Source organism: Magnolia sinica, chromosome 13 (genome assembly GCF_029962835.1).
Source record: "Magnolia sinica isolate HGM2019 chromosome 13, MsV1, whole genome shotgun sequence".
In the NCBI taxonomy this organism is placed as follows: domain Eukaryota; kingdom Viridiplantae; phylum Streptophyta; class Magnoliopsida; order Magnoliales; family Magnoliaceae; genus Magnolia; species Magnolia sinica.
In genome coordinates, this window is record NC_080585.1 from 80,864,958 (window position 1) to 80,892,867 (window position 27,910).

At 38.2% G+C, this 27,910-nt stretch overlaps 1 protein-coding gene across 1 annotated transcript; it reads right to left on the reverse strand.

Annotated features, from left to right (window-relative positions):
* Positions 1–8,993: 8,993 nt before the first annotated feature.
* Positions 8,994–10,716, reverse strand: LOC131223909 (uncharacterized). Its single transcript, XM_058219476.1, has 2 exons — positions 9,619–10,716; positions 8,994–9,297 (listed from the first exon to the last, which is right to left on the reverse strand). The coding sequence occupies exons 1-2, from the start codon at positions 10,034–10,036 to the stop codon at positions 9,260–9,262; spliced, it is 456 nt and encodes a 151-aa protein (XP_058075459.1). The 5' UTR covers positions 10,037–10,716; the 3' UTR covers positions 8,994–9,259.
* Positions 10,717–27,910: the final 17,194 nt, after the last annotated feature.

Sequence of the window (27,910 nt, forward strand, 5' to 3'; positions counted from 1 at the left end):
GATCGAAGAATCAAAAGATATTGAGAAACTCTCCATTGAGGAGTTGATGGGATCGTTGCAAGTTCATGAGCAACGAATGCAGAAGAATGCCAATTCTATGCCGATGGAACAAGCTTTAGAGTCAAGATTGACTTTGAATAATAACAATGGTGGACGTGGAAGTTCACAACGTGGTGGACGTTTTGCTAACAATCGCGCAAGAGGCAGAGGGCGCGGATACCAACAAAGCCATGGCCAAAACCAGGAGAAAAATACCAATTTCTGTGGAAGAGGAAATGGTAGAGGTAGATCTATGCATGGACGAGGAAGTACAAAGAACATCCAATGCTACAATTGCAACAAGCTTGGCCACTATGCATCTGATTGCTGGAGCAAGCCGGTGACTCAAGACGAGCTATCCAACTATGCCGAAGCATCAAGCTATGAACAAGAAAGCTCCACACTTCTCCTTGCACAAGAGAAAGGTAGTGATCAGCATGATGTATGGTATCTCGACACGGGTGCAAGTAATCACATGTGCGGCGACAAGAAACTCTTTGTGGAACTCACAGAAGGAGTTCATGGCGATGTAACGTTTGGAGACTCATCAAAAACACCTGTGAAAGGTAAAGGTAAAATTCAAATCTTTCAGAAGAATGGTGTTCCAAACTATATCTCCAATGTGTACTATGTGCCTAACATGAAAAGTAACATACTGAGTCTCAGACAACTCCTCGAAAAAAGGTATGTCATACACATGGAGAACTCTTCTTTTTCCATTAGAGATATGCATAGACGTTTGATTGTAAAAGTCCAGATGGTGAAGAACCGTATGTTTCCTCTCCATATAAACACAATGCTTGAGAAGTGTTTTTATGGAAAAGTAAAGAATGATTCCTGGATGTGGCATCTTCGCTTTGGCCATCTAAATTTCAGTGGCCTGTCCTCATCAAGCATGGTGCATGGTTTGCCTACTATTGAAGCTTCAGAACATGTGTGTGAGGCGTGCACACTTGGGAAACAACAAAGGAACTCCTTTCCGAGTGGAGTATCCCGAAGAGCAAGAGAACCGTTGCAGTTGGTTCACACTGACATCTGTGGACCATTAGATCCAATCTCTCTTGGAGGTAATAAATACTTTATTACCTTCATTGATGATTTCAGTAGAAAATTATGGGTGTATGTAATCAAAGAGAAGTCTGCTGCTTTTACTATTTTTAAAAATTTTAAGGCCCTTGTTGAAAAAGAAAGTGGTCTTAAAATCAAAACTCTTCGATCTGACAGAGGTGGGGAGTACACCTCAAATATTTTTCGAGAATATTGCAGGGAACATGGTATTAAGCAACAACATACTGCAGCGTACACGCCACAACAAAATGGAATTGCGGAACGGAAGAACCGCACCATCCTCGATATGACGAGGACCATGCTGAAGGAGAAAAGTCTGCCAAAGAATTTCTGGGCAGAGGCAGTTGCATGTACTGCCTATCTGCTCAATAGGTGTCCGACTAAGAGTGTCAGATTCCAGACACCGCAAGAAGCATGGAGTGGATACAAACCGAGCGTGGCACACCTTAAGATCTATGGGTGTGTTGCCTACGCTCAAGTTCCAGAAGCAAGAAGGAAAAAGCTTAATGATCATGGCGAGAAGTGCATCTTCATCGGCTATAGCGAAGAATCAAAGGCATACAAGCTCTACAACCCACTAACCAATAAGCTGGTGGTGAGTAGAGATGTGGTATTTTGTGAGGAAGAAGCATGGAAATGGAACGAGGGAAACTCAGCCAAAGAAAAGCAAATCGAGGTCGAAGAATATGAAGAAGAGAGACATGAGAAGCAAGAGCAGACACCCACATCACCCCCTTCGGATCACAGAAGTCCAGGAGTACGCTCCATCTGTCCTGGAAGTACTTCATCAAATCAGAATTCATCCAGCACATCTTCATCCGATTCTCCTTCACCCTTGGCTCTCATTAAAATGAAAAGCCTCAATGACATCTATGCAGAAACTGAGGAAGTGAATTTACTCTGCCTGTATGCGGACCACGAGCCTCTCACATTCGAGGAGGCTGTGAATGAAGAATGTTGGAGAAAGGCTATGGAAGAAGAGATTCATGCCATCGAGAAGAATCGAACATGGGAGTTGACCTTACTTCCCAAAAGCCAGAAGACCATTGGTCTCAAATGGGTGTACAAAATTAAGCGGAATGCCGATGGTAAGGTCGAACGATATAAGGCAAGGCTCGTAGCAAAAGGCTACAAACAGAAATATGGGGTAGACTATGAAGAAGTTTTCACCCCAGTTGCTCGCCTTGACACTGTAAGAATGATTATCTCCCTTGCAGCTCATCACAGTTGGATGATCTACCAACTGGATGTGAAATCTGCATTCCTAAATGGGGTACTCGAAGAAGAAGTATACGTTGACCAGCCTTAAGGCTTTGTCATGCAAGGGGAGGAACACAAGGTGTATCGGCTGAAGAAAGCCCTGTATGGGTTGAAGCAAGCTCCCCGTGCTTGGAATGCACGGATTGACGGCTATCTTCAAGAGAATAGCTTCGTCAAATGTCCGTATGAGCATGCAGTCTACACAAAGAAGAATGCCCGTGGTGATATCCTTATCGCTTGTTTTTATGTTGATGATCTGCTGTTCACTGGGAACAGCCAGACGATGTTTGAAGAATTCAAGCAGGCTATGTTCAAAGAGTTTGAGATGACTGATGGTGGATTGATATCTTTCTTCTTGGGCATTGAAGTGAAGCAACAAGTTGACGGCATTTACATATCCCAGAAGAAGTACACAAAGGAACTTCTTGAGAAGTTTCAGATGGTCGATTGTAAAGCCGTAAATACACCTGTAACAACAGGCTTGAAGCTCACAAGAGATGGAGAAGGAAGAAACGTTGACTCAACCCTATTTAAGAGCCTAATCGGAAGCTTAAGGTACCTCACAATCACTAGGCCAGACATAGTCTACAGTGTTGGGCTTCTAAGCCGGTATATGGAAGCCCCAAAAGAGTCACACTGACTAGCTGCAAAACGAGTACTGAGGTATATCAAAGGGACTATTGAATTCGGTCTCTTTTATCCATACGATGATGAAGCGATATTGTATGGATACTCTGATAGTGATTGGGGTGGTGACCAAGATGAAAGAAAAAGTACCACAGGCTATGCTTTCTATCTTGGGTCGACAGCATTTACATGGAATTCAAAGAAGCAGAGTGTGGTCGCCCTGTCCACATGTGAAGCTGAGTACGTAGCAGCTTCATCCACTGTATGTGAGGCGATCTGGCTAAGGAATCTGCTAAAGGAGCTGAAGCATCTACAGGAGGAATCCACTGTTATATATGTGGACAACAAGTCGGCAATCGAACTTGCCAAAAATCCAGTTCAGCATGGAAGGAGCAAGCACATCGACACAAGATATCACTTTCTTAGAGATCAAGTAAAGCAGAAATTGGTAAAACTGGAATACTGTCACACCACTGAGCAAGTGGCAGATATCTTCACCAAAGCATTGCCAACTGACACATTCAGGAGACTTAGATCAATGCTTGGAATGAAGCCGGTTTTGGTTTGAAGGGGAGTGTTAGATACGGTGATATTTGCAAATCCAAAAACCGTGTGCAGCAAGCTGTTAGATTAGATTTTTTTTCTTCTAAGATTAGATTGCTAGTTATGTAGATTTCTTTCTAGATTTCTCTGAATTATTTTTTCTTTATTTAGCTACCCCTAGGATGAATCTAGACAGGGATAGTTTAGTAATTTCACACAATAAGAAAGCCTATAAATAGGCAGCAGTGTAATACAATTTTCTCATTCCAATAAAGACAGTTGCTGTTCTCTCTTCTTCTTCTTCCAAAAGTTGCTGATTTTTGTTTGATGGTGGCTGCAGCCACACGTCAGCAGGAAGCTGGGTTTTAGACCCAACAGCCAGTGCCCAAAAGCACATGGGCCCTGTAGATGCAAACTGACGATGAGAGATTTCTTGAGAGGAAGGGCTGAGATGAGAGATCACAAGAAATAGAGAGAGAGAGAGAGAGAGAACTGAGATGAGAGGTCACGAGCAATAGAGAGAGAGAGAACTGAGATAAAGCTCAGTCGGGAGGCAGCATCGCTGAGACCATGAGAGAGAGAGAGAGAGAACTGAGATAAAGCTTAGTCGGGAGGCAGCATCGCTGAGACCATGAGAGAGAGAGAGAGAGAGAGAGAGAGAGAGAGAGAGAGAAGGATGGTAAAATCCTAATTTTCCCCATATTATATGTGAGGGGCAATTTGTTCTTTAAAAAAATATAGTCCTTGTATCGTATGCATATTATATGGTCATAGATGGCAAGCAGTAATAGAATAACAGTTGCCAAAAGATAGGCAACCTTCTCTAAATATGCCAAAAGTAGGCATTTATTTGGAAATAAACCAAAAGGTAAGTGGGTTTTCGTAAATAACTCTTCTTTTTTTTATTGTTTATTTATTTATTTTTGTAAATAGAGGGAGAGGACATAATTAAATTCATTAACTTGGCTATTCGTAATTTGAAGATTGGACTTGGTCAGGCTGATCAGCTTTGAGTTTTGAGTTTGGAATAATTTGGGATTCTACTGAATAGAGGCTGCCAATTATCCGATTGTTGCAATACAAATATTCAGTTAAAGGAAATGGTCCAGTGATGGGTGATCATCTTATTGGTGACAATTTTTTAACATGACACAGATAGTGTGCGCCAACTTTGGCATATTTAGAGAAGGTTGGTGTCCCAGCCTTTGGGCCTAAACCTTCAGGCCAAGCCCAGCTTGAGATAGGCCAACCCAACCCATTGACACCCTTTATCAGCTTGAGTTATTGCAATGCAGTTATATATATATATATATAAATATATATATATATATATATATATATATATATATATATATATATATATACACACACACACTCCATCCATAATGTATCCAAAAGTTTGGATAATCAGGTCAGATGCACATGAGTGCTAGACGCAAGGGGATGCGAATTAGGTGGCGCTGTCCATGGTGTGTGATGTATTGAGCACAATGAGGCCCACAGTAATGTATGTGTTTTACATCCACACTGTCCATTCGTTTTCCAGCTCGTTTTGAGGCATGATTTATAAAAATGAAGCAGATCCAAAGCTCAAGTGGGCCACACCACAAAAAATAGCAGAAATAATGACACCCACTGTTGAGACCTTTTTGAGGCCCACTGTGATGTATGTGCCTTATCTACGCCATCCATCCATTTTACAGCTCATTTAAGGGCATAAGTCTGAAATGGATTCATATTCAAAACTCAAGTGGACCACACCACAGGAAACAGCATGAATTTTATTCCCACCGTTGAAATTTTCTTGGAGGCAACAGAAGTTTCGACCAAGCTGATATTTGTGTTTTCCCTTCATCCATGTATGTGTTACCATATGAACAGGTTGGATTCCAAATAAACATCATTGTGGGCCCTAGATGGATTTCAGGGGTGAACATCATTATCCCCACTGTTTTCCTGCAGTGTGGTCCACTTGAGCTTTGGACATGCTTTAGTTTTGGTGTTATATCCTAAAATGAGCTGGTAACACATTGGGCCCACAGAGTTTATTCAATATGCTAAGTAATCCGCTTGGGTTTGCCAGCAAGTTGTTTATTTGATAAACGGAGTTAACGACTTTCTAATGGACTTTTTAAAGAAAATTAGCAGTTAGGTGAAAGATTGCACGACTTTCTAATGGACTTTCTCAAGAAAATTAGCGGTTAGGTGGAAGATAGCATTTGTTTGATACTTATTTAGAGCTGACTACGAACGTACAATAAACGTCAACTGTAACCAAACATTTTAATGAGAAACATCCACCAAACCCATCATATATAATGTAGATACCCGTTCCACAAGTCCACTTTTTTATTTTTGATTCTTATTTTGTACTACAGTTCCACTCAGTCCCGGTCTCATCCTCGAAAATATTTGATAAAAATGAGAAGTGGAATCTCTTGTAATTTTTTTATTCTGTTGTAACTAAACTTATATTCAAATATGTGATTAAATATGATTTATTCAAACATGCCTTACTGACAGATCTAAGAGGCATTTGCATCTTAAGTTACTTAAGATAAGCTACTTGTTGACAGAATTCATGGTAAAAATATTTTCTATGTTTCGGTATATTTTTACAAAGAATGAATATGTGTATATAATAAGAAAATCCTATCTATTCTTGGCTATATTAATTTCTTTGGCTAGAATAAAGGTTGACCCTTATATGAAGGGATTGATATTCCGGGCTCCTCCCATAATCTCTCTCATAATAGCTCACGCCAACACTCCTCCTCAAGTTGGTGCATACAGGTCTCTGACGCACAACTTGTCAAGTGAGTTGTAAAAAATCCTGCTGCATACAGCTTTTGTAAGGATATCTGCCAGCTAGTCTTCAGACTTAATAAAAAGAAATCGAATTATCTTCGTCTCAAGATTTTGTTTGATGAAATGTCGATCCACCTCTACATGTTTGGTTCGGTCATGCTAAGCTGGATTGTGTGAAATATCAATGGCGGCCTTGTTATCACAGAATAGGTCTATCTTACATTTCGGGGCAAAGCTGATTTCTGTTAACAGTCTTTTGAGCCAGAGAAGCTCACAAAGACCCTTAGCCATCCCACGGAACTCAGCTTTAGCACTTGATAAAGCCACCACATTCTGCTTCTTACTTTTCCATGTAACGAGGTTTCCGCCAACAAACATAAAGTATCTGGAGGTAGATTTTCTGTCCAATATATTCCATGCACAATTTGCATCTGTATATCCCTCAACTTTTAGATGATTATTTTTTTAGAACATAAGCCTTTTTCCTAGAGAGGACTTTAGGTAACGAAGAATTCTGATCATTGCATCCATGTGATCCTCGCTTGGACAATGCATGAATTGACTAACTATGCTCACAGCGTAAGCGATATCTGGGCGAGTATGTGAGAGATAAATAAGCTTCCCAACCAATCTTTGGTATCTCTCTTTGTTTGTTGGCACTTGGTCTGAATATACTCCAAGTTCGTGGTTTTGGACAATAGGTGTGTCTGCAGGCTTACACTCCAATAGTCCTATCTCTGATAGTAAATCTAGGACATATTTTCGTTGGGAAAGAAATATACCTTGCTTCAATCTAGCAACTTCAATACCGTCTTCCTAGATTCTTCATTTCGAATTCAGTCGCCAAATGCTCTTGGAGTCTTGAGATTTCATCTGGATAATTTCCTGTAATAATCATGTCATCTACATAGATTACTAAGGCTGTTACATTTACCCGTTGGTGCTTTAAGAATAGTGTATGGTCTGAGTTGCTTTGTTGAAAGCCATATTTCTTCATTGCCAAGCTGAATCGCCCAAACCATGCTCTAGGTGACTGTTTTAATCCATACAGTGCTTGCTATAATTTGCACACCACTTTAGTCTTGGAAGTTACTGTGTAGCCTGGTGGAACATCCATATAGACTTCATCTTCAAGATCACCATGGAGGAAAGCATTCTTTACATCAAACTGGTGCAATAACCATTCAAGATTTGTTGCGAGGGATAGCAACACCCTAACCGTGTTCAACTTTGCCACTGGTGAGAAAGTTTCTTGATAGTCTACACCGTATGTCTGCGTGTGGCCTTTTGCTAGTAGCCTTGCTTTATATCTGTCAATTGAGCCATCTGCTTTGTGTTTGATGGAAAACACCCATTTACACCCCGCCGTCGTTTTTTTCCTTTGGGTAAGGAAACAAGAGTCCATGTTTCATTTTTCACTAGTGCCTTCATTTCTTCTTTCACAGTCTGAGTCCACTTGCAATCTGTTAGAGCTTCATGAATGTCGGTGGCAACACAACATGAGGAAAGTTCATATACGAATGTCTGAAGTGGTTTGGAAAGTCTTGTTGTGGACACATAGTTGGCAATTGAATATTTTGAACTTCGTTCTCCAATATCTGGAGAATATCGGTCTGGTGGTTTGCCATGGTTATGCTTGAAAGGGAGAGTATAGCCAACAGGGATATCCATATCATCAGAATTTAGAGGCATAGTAGGAGAGGTTACCTCAGGGATATTCTTAGGAGATGGGTCTTCTAGTACTGAGAGATGAGAGGGTTTTATGTCAACTTCAGGTGGTGTAGATACTCCTTTGGAAATTGTATCAGCTTTTAAAGACATCTACCTCAGTATTTGGTTCCTTATTTACTGGGATTTCGGTGTCAGAAAATCCTAGCCAATTAAATCTTAACCAATTTAGCTCTTTATTACTGATCTCCCCCTTAAGAGAAGAATTGGGTAATGAAGAAGAGAAAAAGGATTTATTTTCGAGAAACGAGACATCCATAGTCACATACGTGCGGTTGGTGACTGGATCATAACACCGGTACCCTTTTTGATGTACAGCATACCCCAAGAAGAGACATCTGATGGCCAAGGATCAAGCTTCGTGCACTGGTTCTTATGAAGGTGGACAAATGCGACACAACCAAAAATCCGAGGAGGAATCAGTAGCATGGTAGGTAAGGAAACATAAGTCGAAAGAGTCTGAAGAGGAGTCTTAAAATTCAAGACCTTGGAGGGCATCCAATTGAGGAGATGCACGGTCGTGGTAACGGCATCGGCCCAATGCCTATGAGGTACATGAGCTCCAACTAACAGAGCCCGGGCCGTTTCAAGGATATGTCGGTTTTTTCTCTCAGCCGCCCCATTTTGCTGAGGAGTTTGTGGGCAGGAGGTCTCATGAAGAAGACCATGATGGTGGAAATAGGCATGGAACTGGTGGTTGACATATTCGCCACCATTGTCAGAGCGAAGAATCTGAACCTTCTTTGAGAATTGGGTTTGAACCATTGTGTAAAAAGACTGGAAGACACTCAATACTTCATCTTTATGTTTCAGCAAATAAAGCCAAGTCATGCGAGTACAATCATCAACAAAAATCACAAACTAGCGGAAACCAGACATAGTACTTGAAACTGGAGAAGGGCCCCAAACACCAGAGTAAATTAAAGCAAAGGGAACATCACTTTTATTCATACTTAAAGGATATGTAGTTCGATGACTCTTAGCTAGAATGCAAGTGTCACATTTGAAGTCCAATTTTGACATAGTAGAAAACAAAGTAGGAAATAAATGTTTCATATAACCAAAATACGGATGTCCTAACCAACGATGCCAAAGCCAAAGTTGTCGCTCTTGTTTGTTAATCAGAGGATGCATGTGATGTGCACGGCCCATATTGAAATCTTCTACATAATATAGCCCCCCTCTCTCAATACCACGCCCAATGATCTCCTTGGTAAGAATATCCTGAATCAGACAAAAGGTAGAATACATGAGTACAACACAGTTTAGGGCTTTGGTGACTTGACTAACAGATAGCAACTTATGGGAAAGAGAGGGAACAAGCAAGGTATGAGACAGATAAAGTGGGTGACAGCTTCATAGTGCCAACCCCTGTGATTGGAGAGAGATCCCCATTGGCATTTGCAATGTTGGTGCGTCGTGGAGAGGAAGTTTATGTGAAATCAGCGGTGTCGAAGGTCATGTGGTCGGTTGCTCCAAAGTCAAGTAGTCAAGCACCGTCATCAATATCACGAGAAGAACTACAGAGGGTAGTACCATATTTACCTGGATCGGTGATGGGTAAATCTCCTTGAGAGGTCTCGAGAGAGAGACTCGGTTCTGCTGTAGCCACCGCAACCTTACCTGGTTCTCCATCATGATGTTTGCGAGCCTGAAGTTCATTCCACCAGTTGAGATATCCATGTAGTTTGAAGCAGGTGTCACGAGTATGTTTTAGATTACCACAATGGGAACACTTGACTCCATCAGATGAGGCTCGCGGCTTAGAAGGCATACCTGTTTTTCCATTGTCTAGAGATAGAGACTCGGTAGAGGGCGGAGTGGACTGCCTTGGTCTGAAACTTTTTGAGGCCAGAACTGCTCCTGGAGTTTCAGTGTGACCACTAGTTGTCATGACAGTTTGCCGGATAGCTTTCCGACGAACATGAGCAGCCACCTGTTCAATTGTGGGAAACGGACGCATCTATAATACATCGCCTTGAACCTTATCAAGCCAATCATCGACGCCATCCAAGAAGACATATACTTGGTCTTCCTAAAGCATGTCGTTGTAGTGCTGAATATCAATAATGCATTCCATGGGGTTTGGACGACGGAAATCAATTTCACACCATAATCCTTGGAAGCCAGTAAATTATTTTTCAAGAGAACCACCGACTTATTTCAGGCGTGTCACACGCCGCCGAAGATCATATACTTGAGAAGTATCACTTCCATCAAAGTAAGTAGTAGCAATAGAATCCCACACCTGTTTCGCAGTCGGAAATCAAATAAATTTGTTGATCAACGATGGGTCCATGGAATTGATCAGCCATCCTTTGACAATGGCGTTGTTTGTGTGCCACTTTCGAAAGGATGGATCAGTTTGTGGAGGTTGGTGGAAATTGCCGTTGATGTATCCCAATTTATCTTCGCCGGAGATGTACATCTCAACCACTTAGGACCAAAGAGCGTAGTTGGTGCCGTCCAACTTGATGCCTAATGGAGGAGCGGAAGTTTCGGTGGTCTGGGTCGAAGCTGAAGTCTTGGTCAAGACTTCTGTCATTCGGTTGGTCAATTCAGTGATAATGGATGTGGATTGGTGTTGGTTTTGGGATTCAATGGAATGATTGATATTACCTATAGCTGCCATGAGAAGAGATGAGGTGAAGAAAAGGAAAAAGAGAGGTCAGCTAAGGAATGGAGGAAGGGCACAAGATCAGAACTTGCTTTGATACCATGATAGAATTCATGGTAAAAATATTTTCTATATTTTGGTATATTTTTACAAAGAATGAATACATGTATATAACAAGAAAATCCTATCTATTCTTGGCTATATTAATTTCTTTGGCTAGAATAAAGGTTGACCCTTATATGAAGGGATTGATATGCTGGGATCCTCCCATAATCTCTCTCATAACAGCTCACGCCAACACTTATGTCATAGGTAGCTTATCTTGATCTTTTACTTATTAAAACTGAAATGATTAAGTAACTTTAAATAAAAAAGCTACTTATATATAATTAATCATAAATTAAACTTATCTCAAATAAGTTACTTATCTACTCCTGTAAGTAGAAAAAGTAATTTATTTGGCAGTATCCAAACGGGCCCTTGGAGTCCCTCAATCTTACATAATTGATGTAGAACGGGTCGCGGACACTTTTATGGCCAAGATGGACTAGAGAAGGCCCGATTGGAGGTGGAAGTGACCAGGATTGTCAGAACCTTAAAACAGACGTATCTTGTAAACCAAAAGGAGTTTTTGGACATACCATATATGATTTTAGGGTAGGAGAAGCTACGCCGAGTTGCCCATGTTGGATTTGCAAAATTCCATCAGATTGAGGGTCAAAAGTCCCTTTTCAATTCGTTTTTACTATAAATAGTAAGTTTTAATTACATCATAACTTTTGATCCTTTGAGTTTTAGGAGTCGTGCCCAACATGAAAAGGGCTTATAAAAATTAGGAGAATAATGTGGTTAGGCCAAATTGGGCACTTACTATTTTTGACCAAAAACAATGAAGTCTAGTAGGAATCATGAACGTCAATAAATAATAAGTTTATTATTTACAGTATGTTGCGTTTTAGGTAGTTTGAGTCTAAAACTTCGTCATAGGTTTGAGTTCACTATTTAAAGGACTATAATTTTGTTTTTTATTTTTTATTTTTATCATCATTTAATTTATTTCAAATTATTATAAATTATTTCCATTTTCATTCCTTGTGGATTCGATGAATCTCTACGAGGAGTCCAGAGAAACTCTATGAATTCGAAGTAGTTATGCTTGAGGAAGATGGTGATTGACCTTATCATGTCCTTCGTTGCGTCAATAATCTTGTGTAAAGGTCTGCTTGTATTTAATAGAATGAGAACCACCAAAAATAAGATATGCTCCAATGCCCAGTAATCGTATTTCATATTAACATATAGGTCACAACTTCATCTTCTTACATCAGACATGCTCCAATACTCAGCAATGTATGTCATGTTACTACTAGTTGCATTGGGACACTTCACATTCCAATCAATCAATCTGAACTGTACATTAAGTCTAACATATATTTTATGGCCTACCATGTAAAAATCTCATTCATCAGATGATCCAATCTAATCAGATCCAATCCATCCTTGATTTGGCCTCATTCTTTATGCCTTTTTTCATGCTATAGATGGGAATGATTCTTTAGAATCATAAGCAACCCATGATTAGCCCTAGCAATTAGATGATCCAAATTGTTGATTGGACTTATTTTTTGTTCTGATGATCTTGACCATCCATATTAGATGCATGTGATATTCTCATGGTAGCCCATGAGATGTGTATCTGACCTAATGGATAGTCTAGATTGAGTGGTTAGCTCTTAAGCTTTCAAATTCAGTTATGGATGGCTGATGCAAGGCAAAGTACGGTCAATTTCATCGATGGTTGAGATTAAAAGAAATCAAGTTAGAAAGTTTGATGTAGACTGTAACACGGACTACAACTTCTGCAGGTGACTTTGCAATCCGATGTCCATATTTCACTGGAATAATATGTCATTGAAAGTTATCAACAAACTCTCCATCCTCACTAATGTCAAAGGCAATTGGCTGGAAATGGCTTTCTAAAATCAGTTTATTTTAAATATTAATTTTGAGTTTAAAGTTAAAATTTTTATTTTTAATTACAGTTTTTGTTATTTTTATTGTTTGAGAGTTTTAATAAGTTTAATTATGCTTTAAGTTCTTGTTTGAATAATGTGAAAAACTTAAATTAATTTAAAATGCTTTTAGCATTTTTAATAACTTTATTTGAATTTAAGACTTAGGGCTTATATATAAGTCATATTAATTACTTTATAAACAAACTTTATTTATTATTTTTAATATATTTCTCTTTTAGAATTTTTCCTCACTGATAGATTTAAAGTTTACATAAAGGAAGAAAAGAGCGACTTTTTTCCTCACACTTTTCTTCATGCACCCACTACAACAGTGGTCAAGATTATTCTAACTAGATGACTTGGCTCATTACATTCACTCATGAATTAAAGAATAGTATTTTTAAGATTTCTATCAAGTTTCACTTTATAAGAGAACATTCTACTGTAGTGTGCATGTTGGACATATGCCAAGATTGAAGGTAAGTAGTTTTCCTAGTGTGTGACCTCCATGGTTTGTTGACCTAAGTTATATAGGCCCCACCATGATGTACGTGTTATATCCATACCGTCCCCAAAAATGATACAGATCCAAAGCTCAATTGGACCATACCACAATGCAGTGGAGATTGAACGCCTACCATTTGGGGACTACAAGAGTTCTGGATCAAGCTTATATTTTTGTTTTACCTTCATACAGATCTGTGTGACCTTATGAACAGGTTGGATGACAAGTAAACATGATGGTGGGCCTTGGGAAGGTTTCAACCATGGGCGTCATTGTCCCCCATTGCTTTCTATAGTGTGGTCCACTGGAACTCAGGATCTCCCTCTTTTTTCGGCTCATGCCCTAAAATGATAACTCAAAATTGATGAATGGTGTGGATATAACACATACATCATAGTGGGGCCCACAAACTTAGTGACATCAAAACACAATGGAGGTTGGCACACCATGCAATTCGGTTCGAAATTGAAGTTCTCTAAATACTGGGATCCACCATAGATGGGTCATGGCCACAGAAATGGATTGTTCACACAAACCCTGATCTCCCATTACTGGACATTTACTTGCAGAATTTTCCCATTCAAAGGCCCTATGTGATGTAGAGCAGGTCGCCAACAATTTAATGCCTAAGATGGACCACAGAAGGCTTGATCAAATGTGAAACTGATTTGGACCATCAGAACATTAAAATGGGCATATCTTGCAAACCGGAATGAGTTATTCAATGTAACATATATACTAAATTTGTGAGATTTCATTGGATCCACGATTGAAAATTCATTTTATTTTCATTTTTACTATTTTTAGGAAGTTTTAGATTGTAACTCTTCATTCATTGAGCTTTAGGAGTTGTGTCCAATACGAAAAGTGCTTAGAAAATTTAGGAGAATAACATGGTTAAGCCAAATAAGGCACTTACTATTTTTGGCCAAAAACCATGAAGTCTAGTAGAAATCATGGCCATCTATAAATAGTAACTTTACTATTTATAGTAAGTCACAATTTTAGGAAGTTTTAGTTGTAGTTTGATTATGAAACTTCTTCCTAGAGTTCATATCACTATTTAAAGGGTTGCAAATTCGTTTTTGATCATCATTCAATTTCTTTCGAATTTTTAGAAAATTATTTCTACTTTCTTATTTTCCTCGTGGATTTGAGGTATATTTTTGAGGAGTCTAAAGAAACTCGTAGATTCGAAGTAGTTATCCCCCAGAGGAAGACGGTGTTCGACCTCAACAGGTACTTCCTTGCATCACTACGTGGCCTTCCACATAAAAATGAGTTCCTCTCATTTTAATTACCTACTAGAGAACTTGATCTCTCACACATAATGATTAAGATCTCTAATACATAATTACTATTAACTAAAATGACATAAACTCATTTCAGGCATCTACCAAACAATATCTTAAGCTTTCATTTGTTGCTAATATTGTAATTGCCCTTGTACTAGGCATGCATGATTTGCTAGTATAGTGGAATCCACCCGATGAACGGTTTAGATCTCACACCTATACCGGATGATGTTACAGGTACGATGAAGGCATCTAGAGAAGCTACGCAGAACATGCATTAGTAAATGCATGTGGGATAAGAAAACCCATTAAAATTAGCACGAAAGCCTAAATTCTAGAGCCTAAGATACATAGACTAATCTCATTATTCCTTGCATCATATGTATTTTAAAAAAGTCAATGATAGGGAATGTAGGCAAATGCCTGTTCCCTCTCTTCATGAATCATATTTGCAAATTGCAATGGTTCCTATTCCTTTTCACTCTCTCTCTCTCTCTCTCTCTCTCTCTCTCTCTCTCTCTCTCTCTCTCTCTCTCTTCAAATTCCGATTGAATTCGATAATTGGGTGGAGTTGAATAATCATAGATGTTGATTTATGAATTTGGAAGGCACGTAATTAGAATTAAAATATAATTACACAGTGAATTTTGATTTACATGGAATATGTCGGTTTTAATGGGTGTCATGATGAAAAAGCATGTTAAGTGACTTTTGGATTTTTATTGTTTTAATGTAAGGAAAGCTTCTAATGTATTTTGATTAGTCATTTTTTTTAGTATTCAGGTTTGGTATATGATTAGAGGGCCTTTTGGCAATCTCAAGAGATTTTCAGATTTTAAGGTTTTTCTGGCTTTATTTTGGAAAATCTTGCTGAAAGTAAGTAATTTAAAATGTGTATTATAAATTTTAAATGAATAAACTTATGAATAAATGGGCAGTAGATAATTGATTTTAGTTTTTAAATAACTTTTACTTTTTCCATGTTTTTAGAAAGTAATTACAAGATATTAAGAACAAATCCGAGACTTTAAAAATATCATGTAATTATCACGATAATACAATTTGGATTATTTTTGCAAAACTATAATGAGATTTTTAGAATATTGGTTGTATTTGTCACAATGGCACCATTTATTTATTTTCTTTTTTTTTTTTTTTTTTTTTTTTTTTAATTATACATTTTTACTTTCATATTGGACCAGACAACTCACAAAAACGAGTTAGCATCCCATTCAACGGCTAGAAAACCTCACTTCGCCAGCGGCAACTTTATACAACAAGTTACGTCTAAGTTCTATTAAAAACTAAGCCTTCACACTGGACACACGCAGGAGATAGCTTACCCAGTAGAACTTTTAAAAACTATGTCATCATTATGATAGCAATACGGTGTGCTGACAAGACAGGCCTGATTACAACCGTTTCGTATTAGTTTGGACCCGGTCATGCATCTGCCTAGTGGCCCCATAAAGTAAGCCCAACCCACAACTTATTTTAACATGGGCTGAGTATTTGGATGGTCCAATCCCAACCTTGATTCGAGTCCTTAGCTCATTAGCTGGACTCGGACACAAGCAGTCTCAGCTTTCCAAAAGGGTCATCATTTTCAAGAAATCTCCTTTAATAAACAAATATTACTAAATTTCGTAATATTTAGGTCTAGCAAATGGACCTTTGGTTTTTTTTTTTTTCCTTTTTATTTTTCTTTCTTTTTTAGGATTAAATTCTTTCACTTTGACCGTGGATAAATAAAATTTGGAATGGGTCAGGCTGGTCAGATATAAGTTCCTGAGTTAGGAATGTTTTGAGATTCAAGTCCTTCAAATGCAATAATGAAATACCTTGACTTCGTAGAATATTTGGTGGAACCACATGCAACCCCTTTTTTTATTTAAGTTATTAACAAAAACTTACCTATTTATCAGTCTATTTTTTAATACACGTCTGATTTAGAAGTAGTTAGGAAAACTTGTCTGCCATTTAAAAATAAAATAAAAAGCAGCCTGTTTGACTCTCGCTAACGATTTTAGATGGAAAAGCCCATTAAAGTTTCTAAAAGGCCATTTTACCCCTGCTGCTAGTCATATTCTCGGGTAGACTCCAATTTTCGGGGCTTGCCTTGATCAGAATTTTTCACGGACGATCACCTAGGTTCTAGGAAGGTTTCAACGGTGCTCATCATTCAAAATTTGTTTTATTACTGTGAGTCTCATATGGCTAAGATATGGCTGATTGTTTATGTGAAGCCACAACATAAGCTGCAAAGTAGATGAGGGGAGTAGATCACACACATACATAACACTAGGGCCCACTGAAAGGGCAGGGGCTTGTTTGGATATTGCAGGCCATGTCTCGCTCTCATATGGTTCATTTTTTTACATGAAGCCATAATATGAGCTGCCAAAATAGATGGATGGGATAGATCACACATGTAAGACCCGAGGCCTCGAAATCTGGTTTGTACAATGGATAACCATTGACTATAGGTCCATTGGCATCGAGAATGTTTTGACTTGATCATAATGTAGTTTTGTTATCAAACCGCAAGCCTTATTTCAACCCAATGTCCGAATTTTAAGATACGGACTTAAAATTAAACAATATGAGAAATGACAATGCTATCAACCAAATTTTTGTGTATAGTAATCATGAATTACCAATACTAGATTTAGGGTCATGACAACACACATACGTAATGGTGTGGGCCACCAAAAGGGTAGGGGCATGTTTGGATACTACAAGGCATGTCTCATTCTGATAAGGTTGATTTTGCCTGATATGATATATAAAAACGAATGCCCGGCCAAGATCATGCAATTACATAATGGTGGGCACCACACAATAGTAGCTCACACACATAAATACAATCAAGAAAACACTTTATATTGATAATGATAATAAAAACATCCAAGAGTAGTTGCTATAAAGGTAATCAAGAATAATAAATAAATAAAAATAAAATAGTACAACTTATTTTTCTTCTAATTACATAATGTACAAAAAAAAATAATAATAAAGAAAATTTGGCGATCACTCCACTCTTGTGTCCGCTCATCACTCGACTTGAACAACTCGTCATAGAAATGAACATAAAATGCTTATAAACTCACATCTTGAAATAAGCAGCCAAATAAATCTAAAACTGAACATGCATTTGTATACCTGAAACCAGTGATGATCAACCAAACAATTGAACTAAAGCTATAAGATGTTACAAACTGAAACCTAAAATGAGCATGCAAAATGAAAATTTGACACGTATATGAATACCTGAAACCTGTGATGATTAACCAAACAAACGAGCTAAACCGAAACCTGAAATGAGCAGGCAAAATGAATAGCTAAACAATCGACTCAAACTTGTAAAATGTTAGAAACCAAAACTTAAAATATGCAGGCAAAATGAACAACCAAACAATCGACTCAATCCTGTAACATGTTAGAAACCAAAACCTGAAATGGGTAGGCAAAATGAGTAACCAAATAATCCACTCAAACTTGTAAGATGTTAGAAACTGAGACCTGAAATGAGTAGGAAAAATGAACAGCCAAATAAATGACTCAATCCTATAAGATATTAGAAACCAAACTCTGAAATAAGTAGGCAAAATGAATAGCTAAACAATCGACTCAATCCTGTAAGATGTTACAAGCCAAAATCTAAAGTGAGTAGTTACAAAAAAAACATAAAATATAGTATACATATGTAAATGTGAAACCAATAATGAACAGATAAATAATCGTTTCAAACTTGTATGCTGATATAAGTTGAAACATGAAATTAGCATCCAAACAAATCATTAACATCCAAACCTGAAACCAACGACCATACAAATCTAAAACTGAAGCTGAATCATGAGATAAGTAACTAAATAAATATAAATCTAAATAGATATATGTAAACCTCAAACCTAAAAGCAACTACCATACAAATATAAACACAAACCAAAACTCAAAATGAGTCGTCCAACAAATATAAAATTAAACAAACATGTAAATCTCAAACCTAAAAACAACAACCATATACAAATCTAAATACATACTGAAACTTGAAATGAGTAGTTAAACAAATCTAAAACTGAACCTAAATCATGAAATGAGTAGGTAAACAAATTTAAAACTAAAATCGAATCATGAAATAAGCATCCAAACAAATCTAAATCTGAACAGCCATGTAAACCTCAAACCTAAAACCAATGGCTATACAAATCTACACAAAAACTAAAACCTGAATTGAGCAGTTAAACAAATTTAATCAATGTAAAAAAAAATAAAATCTAAAACTGAACAAACATGTAAACCTCCAATATGAAATTAGCAACCATACAAATCTAAATATAAATCGAATCATGAAATGAGCAGCCAAACAAATTTAATCAACACCGTATCTTTATTTTCAAACCTCAAACATAAAACCAACAACCATATAAATCTAAAATCAACACCCAATACTAAAATGTGCAGTTAAACAAATATAAAATTGAATACCCCAAACATGAAATCAATAGCTATACAAATTTAAAACAGAACAAATATGTGTTATGGGAAAAGTCGAATTGACCTGATGTATGAGACATGTGGCAGAGAACCATAAGAGCAGACTCCTTGAGCTAGCGAAGTGCTTACTACCATAAAAATTGAGCTGAGCAAGGAAGCCTAATGACCGAGCTGAACTATTTAACCTAGCTAAGTAATAAGATTCATCGGTTGACTTCCACCACGGATACCGACCTCGACCACGGATACTTACTTCAAGCTTAGTATGGAAATATCTGGAGAGAATCTCGTGTCGTGTATAATCAAGATCACCTAGCGAGATTCTAGCCGAGAATCACACCAAGGCAAAATCGGAGATGTTCTTAAAAACAGATTCTAACTCCATAACGGGCCCCTCCAACAAATCCAATCAGATTCATAGACTACCAAGAAAACCTATAAATATGTTTCCTCCCTAAGGAAAGAGGTACACACAAACATCTTCATGAGTGCATGTGATCCATCCGGGACTATGAAATTGGACGATACTAAGTGTGCTATAAATATAAGCACTTACAAGATTCTTTTCATTTATGAATAAGAATTTATACAAATATTTCATATATATATATATATATAAAGGAGACCTATCCCTGGGAAGCTCCTCGACCTTGGGGGTAGTAGCATTGGGGCCTTCAGGATCATCGTCATTAAGGTACCCTAAGTCTAGGTCAGGGTACTTTTGTTGGGCATCTTCTCAGCACCGCTAAAAGCTATCATTAAAAATCTCCTCCAGCTAGGCCATGTGCTCTTTTGAGACCTTGAACGCCTCCACGGTGGCTGCTTCCCTCTAAGATTCGAGGCCTCCACGGTGGTTGCTTCCTTCCTAGGAATTGAGGCCTCAACCTCTACCAGACTGACATCCGCATTGATTACCTGACCCCCTCCTCAGCATGACAGGACTTCACCTCAAACACATGAGCTGCCAGATCGGCCTTCTCCCATTGCTCTGTGGCAAGCATAGTGGCACGAGTAACCTCGTCCTCCTTGGAAACCCTTAAGGCCTCATAGAGGGCCTCGGCCTTAACATGAGCCACCACTCGGGCCTCCATAGTCGCTTCCAACTCTACAACCTTGGGCTGAAGCTTGACCCTGGCAGACTAGAGCCTCCCGGCTGCTTCTTCCATATAGCCCCTTCGGTCGGTCAGACAGTGGCTGGTAACGAGAACCCTGATTGAGCTTTGCAAATAATAGACAAAGAAAGATCAATAAATGCAAACAATAGAGAATAAAAGTATATAAAAGGGGAACAATGATAATATCTTGATCATCATTGACGCCACCGCACCTAGTAGGGGTTCGGAGTACAAGGAGAGCATTACATTGATCTCCTCCTTAGGCATGTGACCAGGGCTCCAATGAGCCAGCACGACCATATGTCGCGGGAGAAGCGCATGGATGGTTGTCCCCGATGTCCTGATAGCCGTAAACCCCTCATGAGCTTAAGGCTCAGAAGCTCCCCCAGCTCCAATCTCTGCAGCTGAGACCATTAGATCACCCTCCGCTCATTCCTCATCCATTCGAACGGGAGATGATTCCAGGTCTACGACCTCCCTTGGGGGCATACACGAGGGGGGAGAGTTCTATGTAGCACCATCTGGGGCATCATCTTGGAGCGCCTCGAGTGCCGTCCCCATGGCAGCTCCTACAACAGCACCCACCTTCGCCTGCTCATCCGAGGGAAGAACCTCAGGAACAGGCTCCATCACTGACCTCATCACGCCGATCTTCATAGCCTGGACCCCAGATGGTCGTCGGGCTGATGACGAGGGAGCTGTAACTTTTAACCGCTCTATCCCTGCTGTAGAGGGGAGCCTCAACCTCTTGCCCCAGAGATGATCTGTCATCTTTGTAAGATAAAAGGGAGAAGGATATTAGTAAAAGAAAATTCAACTACATCTACTAAAGCCTTGTCAAAATCAAACGTACCGAGCGGTCCAGCCACTAACAAGTTTACCTGCTCTAAGATTGTTAGTGTGATCAGCCTCCTCCAATCCGACTGGGTTGAGGGTTGCTCCCAGGCTATGCTAACTTAGCGAAGGTGGGATGCTGAGAGCTTGGGTCGAAGTCAAGGGAGAGTTGCGAAAGAAGCAGTCAGGTAAATTAAAAACTACAAAAGGAAAAATCAGAAACAAACTACAAGAGCAAAAGCCACAACTTGGGACCCAATTTGGGATAGAAAATTTGGTGGGAACTCGAGCCTGTAACCTACCCAACTCTAATGCAAACGCCTCCCACTCTCCTGTAGCAAAGATCCACATGTTCTTCCAACTCTTATTGGAGGAGTGGTTATTGGTTATAATGGCCTGACCCTTGCCCGGATATGAAGAAAAATAGTACTAGCCATCAGAGCTTGGGTTGCTCTTGGCCTGATATAAATATAAGAGCACATCCACAGTGAGCTCGGAGTGGATGAGCTGGCGTTACAAAATATAGCACCCAAAGATAGCTCACTACATGCTAGGGTTAAGCTATCATGGGGCGAGCCTCAGGTGGTGTAGCACCTCTCTCACCACTGAGGTAAAAGGCAGCCACAAGCCAAAGGAAAAAAAATATAGGATAAAGGGTAACCTCCCCCGTGGGAGGGATACCCGAAAGTTCCTTAAATTGGGGTAGCTGCAGCCCCACCAAATTAGGGATCCTAAAGTCTGAATGGAGGGTTATTAAATTCTTCGATTGCAGCTGAGAACCAAAGAAACTCGTAGATAAGGCTACTTCATGAGAAGATAAAAAAGCTGCCTCTGCCTGAGGTGGAAGGGCTTCCTCATCACGAGGTGCCATTGCGGGTGATGACTCCCTCAAGGACGCCACTAATTTGGAATCCATACTATCATTAGTGGATTCCCCATGAAAAGCTCCCGAGATAGAAGTACCCCTTGAATATTTGAAAGACATGGTAGTAAAGGAAAAAAAGGAAGCGAGAAAAGAAGAAGAATGAGAAATACAGAAGAAACGTACCAAAAAAAGATAAATATCCGAAGGATCTACATAGTGAATAGAGAAGAACTAGAACAGAGAAAGAAGGAAGCAGATCAACACAACTCAGACTTCACAAAACCAGTAAGCGAAAAAATGAGGGAAAATCCTATTTATAAGCATTCGAAGGAGAGTGCATTTAATGCTAGCACTACTCATATGGCCATGAAGAGACGCCTCGATGCACGATCTCTGCCACGTGGTGATGGGGGATCGCCTAAGGGAACCATTTAATGAACATGGACAATTGTTCGCTGACGAGTTGTTTGGACGGTGAAGCGGTGCTCGCCATTTTGTGCATGACTCATCGTACGACGATATTGTTATAATATCCTCCTCGATTCCTGCAACATATATACATTGTCCTTTTCGATTCCCACATTCATCACTAGGTGATTAAAATAAAGAAAAATGGATGGATCGAGCTGACCACTCACAGTTAGAAGTTCAAATTCTCTTGCTCATACATTAATTCAAATCCTCTTACTTCCCAAGCTCATGAACATAAAACTCGAAAGTAGGGGGCAATTGTTATGGGAAAAATCAAACTGACTTGACGAATGAGACACATGGTAAAGAACCATTAGAGCAGACTCCCTGAGCTACCGAAGTGCTTACTACCAGGGAAATTGAGTTGAGAAAGGAAACCCAATGACTGAGTTGAACCAGTCAACCCAGCTTAGTAATAAGATTCATCGGCTGACCTCAACTACGAACACCAACCTCGACTATGGATACTGACCTTCAAGACAGAAATATCCGAAGAAAATCACACGTTGTATACGAGCAGGATCACTCAACGAGATCTTAACAGAGAATCACGCCAATCGAGGAAAATCAGAGATGTTCTCAAAAATAGATTTTGACTCTGATACGGGCCTCTCTAGCAAATCTAGTTAGATATGCAGACCACCTAGAAAACCTATAAATATGTTTCATACTTAAGGAAAGCGGTATGCATAAAGATCCCGACTCTACCCACACCTATTTTGGGTTCATGTACCTAACTTATGCATTGGAGGGTCCCCAACCACAATGGACGCCTCCAATGTCATTCCGTTTTCCATTAAAGTGCAGGTATACATCTCACAAGAGCTGTTATGGGATCGACTAAATTCAAGCTATAACAATATATAAACATGAAATCAGTAGTCATACAAATCAAAAATTAAACATGAATCATAAAATCAACAGTCATACAAATCTATAATTGAACAAACATATACAATCAATCATATATGAACAAACATATCTAAACCTGATACATAAATGATGGTTTCCCCTAAAGAAACATGTATGATAGTTATTTCATATAAACATATCTAAAACTGTATGGAATCAAACATGCACGATGGTTTTGCTTGAAACCTGAAATGAATAGCCAACATATTTATACATTAAACTAGAATGTACAATGTATACATCCAATCAAAAAGTTCAAAGAAAAGAGTGCACATTGTATCAACTAAGTTTATAAAGCCACTATATAAAACCAAAAAAACTAACAAATATAATAGTCAACTAAAATTCATTGATAATATTATAGATGATTGAAAGGTATTATCAGAATATTAGAGTGAAAGAAATGAAGATGGATAGCAAAAAAACAAAAAACAAACCAACGTAAAAATTTCACCACCCATATGCACCATATACTATTCACTACATATTATTTTATACAGCTAGGTGGATATTAATTGATTCTACTTCTTCTGGCACTTGTATTGCAATGCCCCGATGTCATCTTTGAAAGTACTATAGATGTAGTTTCGCTGGAAGTAGAAGCCTGCAATAGAGAAAATTGGGGGTAGCATCCCAATGTTCGGTAGTTGAATCAACCTATATAAAATAACCCTCGTGTTTCTACCACTAATATTAGAACATAAGAGAAGATAAAGAGATGAACCTATTATTAAATGAAAAGGGTAAGGGAGGTAGCATCACTCACAAAACCAGTTGGACATTTATAGAAGTATCTTCTGAAATTGGCAAGTATCTTTGCCAATAAAATTTTCATCTGCCCTGCTTCGTAAGAGTAAATTCGTTTTGGATATCATTACTCAACTAAAAAATGTAGCGCTTATAAAGAGTGTTAATAAAATGAAAAATAAACTATGAAATAATAAATTGTGAGATAACACGACAAACTATTGTTGATAATGCAACAAATTATTGAAACATTTCATTAAGTTTTTGAATTTGTCTCACATGCATAAAAGTCATTTATAAAGATTGTGTTCAAAAGGCTCAGAAGTGGCATGTCTACAATAATAAAATGTAAGATTTCTAAAGTCTATTTAGAATAATTACAATAGCTATAACAGTTGCACAGCCACAATAGTATACATGTTGTATACAAACTTAACTGAAGACATCTCACATACAGTTACATATACTTACAATTTATACAATTGCTGTAAATGCTTATACTTAAGCACAATTAAGATTGTCAAATTTCATAATCCTAAAAGGAGCACAAGCACTCACGAAGATATGCTTTGACAACTCATAAAGACCTCATAAAGACTCAATCAACATCTCAAGCCTTTAAAGACTTACTTGGTTCAAAAATCGAAACACTTTATACGTATCAACCATTAGGTGGTATTACCTTAGATAGGTTAGGTGTATTTCACATAATATCATGATAACATATTATTCTACGTAAAATACACTAGAGTTAGGCCAGCTCGACCTCGGGTTCGGCTAGCCTAACTACCTTAGGCTAACCTAACATTATTCGGGCAAGTATACAGTAAGACAAAAATTTTCCATAGCAAGTTCGGCCAGCCCAACCTTGGGTTCGGCTAGCCGAATCTGTCCACGCGGCCAGCTTAAAGGATGTTCGGTCAAGTTTCCAGCGAGATAAGATTTCAGATCATATTGAGATTCGGCTAGCCAAACCATGTATTCAGCTAGCCGAACTGGAGGTTTGGTCAGCCGAAGTTTTGAAAGATTTCTTCTTGCGAAATTCGAAAATCCGTTAGAATGTAATCGTTGAAATTCAGTCAACTAAACCTAAAATCAGGCTGGCCAAATTTCCATTACCTTTGGTTATAAATAGAGGCTTTCTCTCACTCTTTAAAAGAATGAAAAATATAGATCCATCTTCTCAAGAAAATAGCGAAAGTCCAAGCCTCCTTAAGCTATTTGAGCGGTAATTCTTATATTTGATTTAGCTAATTCTATTCTCTTTTTCAAGTTTGTTTGAATTGTCTTAATAGAGCAATCCATACTCTACTTGAGATTTAGAGAATCAAATTTACAGCATTAGGGTATTATTCATTTCATTGAAAATATATTAGATCCCCATATTCATTTTGGGTTGAACACATACATATATTCATCTATATCCTAAGAAAGAAGATCGCTGCATTCAAGCTACAGTTACATCTTCGACTTGCCAATTAAAGATAAGTACTGTTTTACTTTTATTTCCATTTGGATTTTTCTGAGATAGCCCAAAAATCTCAGAAGGGTTGTTTTATGGTGAGCCTGTGTGAATCACAAAGTGAGTTTTGCTGTGGTGAGCCTGTGAAATAAGGTTGTCTTACGAACTATTCGATATCGAGAATTCAATACTCTAAGTAATTGAGTATATTTATTTTATTATTCCGTATTGTATCGAAATATTTTGTACTATCCTATTCACCCCCATTTAAGACATCTATAGGTTATCCTTTCAGTTACAAATCCTAATTTTATAGCACGAATCATCAGACCAGATATCAGTTACAAGAATCATAGATGAATTGCATACTATGTATTAGTTACAAGAGGTAGATATGTACTGCATATATATATATATATATTTATATATATATATATATATATTTATATATATATATATATATATACTATGTATTAGTTACAAGAGGTAGATATGTACTGCATATATATATATATGTATGTATGTATGTATAAATATAAAAGAAACCATATATCAGTTACAATAATCAAACATGGATTGCATACCAGATATCAGTTATAAAAAGCATATTAGAGTATCACAATTCACAAATTACAGTATCACAGTCCCCCAAATCCGTAATTTCAAAACCCCCAAATTCGAAGTGAGAGTAGGGTACCAAAATTCTCAATTTTAAAAACCACAATTAAGAAACCCCCAAATTCAATTTGAGATTGGGGTATTAAAATTCCCAAATTCAAAACCCCCAAATTCAACATGAAATTAGGGTACCAAAATTCCCAAATTCAAAATGAGATTAATGTATTATAATCCCTAAATTTGAATAGGTCATTTTTCTCCAAGGGCCAACCTTCATTTTGTCATTGTGTGCTTGAGTCATCGTGTCCCACGCACCTGACACATTATGCTTTTAAAAAAAATGAATAAAATCCAATGGGGCCCTATAAGCACAATAAAAAAAATAAAAAATTACAAGTCTCGAAAGCGACAGATGCTGACAGTGCTCAAAAGCATATGGGCTCTGCACGTGCAAACTGACTATATAATATTCACGTTCATGCCATTATAGGTACATGTGTTAGGGTTTTTACCTTTCGAGGTGAGAGGAAGAGAATGGGAGTAAGGTTTGAGGGATGTTGACTATTTGGAGCTCCAATCGAGTTTTAGAGCTTTGAGGAGATAGATCGAAAGAGTTGAAATGAAGGATCGCGAGCAAGAGCTCTAATTTGGTTTCTGAGCTCTGAGGAGATAGATCGCGAGAGAGAGCTGCGATGAGAGATTGTGAGAGAGGAAGAGGTGAGATGAGAGATCACGAGCAATAGAGAGAGAGAGGGAGAGAGAGAGAGAGAGAGAGAGAGAGAGAGAGAGAGAGAGAGAGAGAGAGAGAGAGAGGATAGGATGGTAAAAACCTATTTTTCCTCATTTTATATGTGGGGGGCAGTTAGGTCTTTAAAAAATATGGTCCTCATACCATATGCATATTATATGGTCATAAACGGTAAATAGTAACACAATAACGACTGCCAAAAGATAAGCAGCTTCCTCTAAATATGTCAAAAATAGGCATTTGTTTCAAAATGGCTTTTTTTTTTAAAAAAAAAAAAAAAAAGTAGGGATGTTTTTATAAATAACTCCTTTTTAAAATTTTGTTTTGGAGGGAGATGACATGGTTAAATTTTGTCTTTACCATGCGTAATTTGAAGTTTTGAATTGGTCAGTTTTGAGTTTTGAGTCAGGAATGATTTCGGATTCATGACAGTAATGCTTTGAGTTTTGAGTTAGGAATGATTTCGGATTCATGACAGTAATGCTTTAAGATGGAGTTTGATTTAGACCATTCATCCACGGGCCACGCCATGGATATATGATGCCCATAAGTCCAACTGATTAGAGGATGCTAATTATCCGATTGTTGCAACGCAAATATTCAGTTAAAGGAAATGGTCTAGTGATGGATGATCACCTTATTGGCAACAATTTTTAACATGACACATGGATACTGGGCCCCAACTGGCTAACAATCTATATCAATTTCTTAGCAGACCAAATATACGGTGGGTGGGACGGGATTCTATCTAATAATTTTTTATTTTTTATTTTTTAATTAAGCTAAATCCAAACCTAAATAATTTCGACACAAATTTTTAATTTTTAAACTAGACTATGATTGGAATAGAACTTTTTAGGCCCACTTGTTCATTTTGTATTTTCTTAAAGTAAAGTCAACTTCACTTTTACCATGGATCTGTCTCATTCTAGGCTCATACCCTGTCAAAATATACATTAAAGTGGGCTCCACAGAGCCCCTTGGAGGACCGAGTCCGGTCCCTTCCACGTCCCATGCAACCTACCCTCTTCTATATAACTAACCCAAATGCTTCGTCCTTTCACCAAACCAAAACCAAAATACCTTTCAGAGCATTGTTAGTGCAAAGTAGTCCACAACTAGGCAGGCATTTGAGA

Bases quoted from the DNA above. Each gene is read 5' to 3' on its own strand.
- LOC131223909 (XM_058219476.1), bottom strand. From the start codon at position 10,036: ATGCGTCCGTTTCCCACAATTGAACAGGTGGCTGCTCATGTTCGTCGG. The intron at 9,298-9,618 runs GTAAATATGGTA...TGTCTGATTCAG, and splicing joins TTTACCCATCACCGATCCAG to GATATTCTTACCAAGGAGAT.